General features: G+C 46.1%; 1 protein-coding gene across 1 annotated transcript; it reads left to right on the plus strand.

Annotated features, from left to right (window-relative positions):
* Positions 1-81: 81 nt before the first annotated feature.
* Positions 82-3,193, plus strand: LOC104500695 (electromotor neuron-associated protein 2-like; the record flags this gene model as incomplete). The annotated part of the gene is made up of 2 exons (XM_010144386.1): positions 82-222; positions 1,961-3,193. Coding segments are annotated over 2 exons (1,374 nt in total), but the record flags the coding sequence as incomplete, so codon positions are not given.
* Between the last annotated feature and the right edge of the window lie 8 nt (positions 3,194-3,201).

The raw sequence follows: 3,201 nt of genomic DNA on the forward strand, positions 1-3,201 counted from the left end.
GTCCATGTGATTGGGTTTCTGGGTGCTGGTCAGGAATACAGATAATTTTTTGACTGCGACACTCTTGTCTCATGTTAACAGGTCCGTTCACTGGTGTGTGATTCATCAGCCCATAAACTACTGATCCTCTGTGGCAAGAGCTCAGACCAGGAAGGAGACCTGATCCTGCAGACGGGGACCTTCACTTATCAGAATTTTGCTGAGATACTTCTGGACCCAGAGGTAAGTGTGAGCAGTAACCCAGCATGTCCCCTCCTGTTCACAGAGTGCATGACAGAGCACCTGCACCACTCCTTCAGGTGGCCAATCTGCAAAGGGATGGGCTTGAAATCCAGCAAAACACGGCACGTGTAAATAAATCACGCCATAGTCTTAGGCATCTTGCTTTAACTCCCTGGCTTAAGTTTTCAAGGTGACAGGCATGGGTGATTCCACCTCTGAGTGCTCGAGTTGAAACAGCCTTCCTGACTGGCTCTGCAGTGGGCAGGCACTCCAGAATTTCTTAAAGCGGGTCTTAAAATAGCTGTGGGCAACTTCCAAAACCAGCCAACAGAGGCCATCCTCACCCTAGTGAATGCGGGTATTTCTCTTCTGTCACTGTCAGTCCAGCCTGTATATGCTGTTCACAAGGTACAGAGCGTTCCTCAGGGGTGTGTAAAGATGATGAGGGGGTGACTAAATGCTGATTAAATAACAACATGATGATGAAATTACAAGAAGTGTCATTATTTAATCCTAGAATTGCAGAATCATTCAGGTTGGAAGGGCACTTGAGAGGTCTGTAGCCCAACCTCTCACACAGAGCAGGGTCAGCACTGACTTTAGACAAGATTGCTCAGGGCTTTGTCCGGCGGGGTCTTGAAGACCTTATAGGACATCTCTAAACCTCTCCTTCAGTGCTGATTATCTTAGCTAGCTGTACTATAGCTCTCCTCAGCAGCTTTAAACTCTCTTTCTGTTGGAGCCTGTTGCCTGTACAGGTATGCTGCTTCAGTTTTTGATGAGCCCTGCTTCCGCCGACCAGTGCGTGCCAGGTGTCCAGAATGTTTCCATCTGGCTGAATGCACAGTTGCTACAGGAATGGGTGGACGATGTTTTGATAATTACTTACATCATTGTTGCTGTAATTACATCAGCAAATCTGCCCACCTTCGTTTATTTTAGGCTGATTGATCTCATTTATTTCTGGTGGTATAAATGGTACCCATTTATTTGGACTCTAGCAAGTCAATTAAGGGCTGTCTAAGCAAGAGAACACAGCGTATGGAAGTGTACAAACCTCATTCCAGGTACTTAGGAAATCTGAAGTTCAGTGCTTCTTTGCTCGGGGTATGTTCAGCATGGCAAATTATATTGACCTTAGTCACCATGTCGTGTGTCCCCAGTCCTGTGTGTATCAGAGATGGAGTCACGGCTTTCAAAATAGGTCCCAGGAAAGAAGATGAATCTGAATAAAAAAGGGAGTCCCGTGGCACTAAAACTGCAGAAAGTGCTATATGATCATTCCCTAGCCAGTGTGCGAGGATAGGTGCAGACAATGCTGCTTAGCACTGAAAAGGGTGTCTCGGGGCTAGAACTCAAGGATCACAAAGAAACTGCTACTCCTGAGCCCAAGCCAGGGACTGATTTCCCAGGTTAAATAGGAAGAAGTAAGGAGAGAGGACAAGGTGGTTCCTGCTTTCATTTTCTTTCCTGAGGTCTTGTCACCGTGTGCTCCCAAGAGCCAGGAAACAACAGCCCATCAACATTAAGAATTTCAAAAGAGAGCAGAACATAGCCCCTTCCATCTATCTGCAACGGGCTTTCGGACTATCTAATTACCCCCAGAGTTTCCTGTCAGTAAAGTGCTCACTGCGTCTTCGGTATTTCTGCAGTAACTGGCTTTTCTCTTTGTTTTTTAAGTGCTGAATTGGTCTCGGAGCTCTCTTTGACCTTTATTTGTCTGTGTTTGTTTCATTAGGTCACCCAGATTCTTAGCAACACTGATTCAGATATCAAGGCCTCCCTTACAGTGTCGTGCTTGGGAGAAGGAGACTGGAGCAACCTTGGGCATCCTCAATTTCAAGAAATTATTAATCTGAAACTGAATCCTGATCCAGTTCTGCCAGAAATGGATGGGGTGTCTGAGTTTGCAGAATACGTCTCTGAGACAGTTGACGTGCCGTCTCCATTTGATCTGCTGGAGCCACCCACCTCAGGGGGCTTTTTGAAGCTTTCTAAACCCTGCTGCTACATATTCCCTGGGGGAAGAGGTGATTCTGCTCTCTTTGCTGTCAATGGGTTTAACATCCTTGTGGATGGTGGCTCTGACAGGAAATCTTGCTTCTGGAAGCTGGTGAGACACCTGGATAGAATTGACTCAATCCTGCTCACCCACATTGGTGCAGACAACCTACCTGGCATCAATGGGCTGCTGCAGAGGAAAGTAGCTGAGCAAGAGGAGGAGCAATCCCAGGGCTCTACCAACTACAGTGACTGGATGAAGAACCTCATTTCTCCTGAGCTAGGAGTGGTTTTTTTTAATGTTCCCGAAAAACTGAAGATGCCTGAGTCATCCATGAAAGTAAAGAGGAGCATCGAAGAGGCTTGTTTGACGCTGCAGTATCTCAACAGACTAGGCATTAAATCAGAGCCTCTCTACAGGGTGGTGAGCAGCACCATTGAACCGATCACACTTTTCCACAAAATGGGAGTGGGTAAGCTGGACATGTATATCCTGAACCCTGTCAAGGACAGTAAAGAAATGCAGTTTCTAATGCAGAAATGGGCTGGTAATAGTAAAGCAAAGACTGGCATAATTCTCGCAAGTGGGAAAGAAGGTGAAATTTCGGTTCCCTATCTCACATCCATCACAGCCCTGGTGGTGTGGCTCCCAGCTAGCCCAACAGAGAAAATTGTAAGGGTTTTGTTTCCTGGAAATGCTCCTCAAAATAAAATACTGGAAGGTCTTGAGAAACTCAAGCACCTGGATTTTCTGAGGTACCCAGTGGCTACTCAGAAAGATATCACTTCTGGAATAGCTCCACCTGCGCTGAAGCAGACCAAAATCAAGCAAAGAACTGACAGTAAAGAGAGTCTTAAATCTTCCCCCAAGCCATCTGTGACAAAGCAAGCTAAGAAAGAAGAGGCAGTTGAGGAGGGGATTAAGGAGGTAAAACCGGAAGTCATAAAGGATGCTAAAATTGAGAAGAAGGTTAAAGA

Source organism: Buceros rhinoceros, unplaced genomic scaffold, assembly GCF_000710305.1.
Source record: "Buceros rhinoceros silvestris isolate BGI_N320 unplaced genomic scaffold, ASM71030v1 C13170270, whole genome shotgun sequence".
Taxonomy (NCBI): Eukaryota; Metazoa; Chordata; class Aves; order Bucerotiformes; family Bucerotidae; genus Buceros; species Buceros rhinoceros.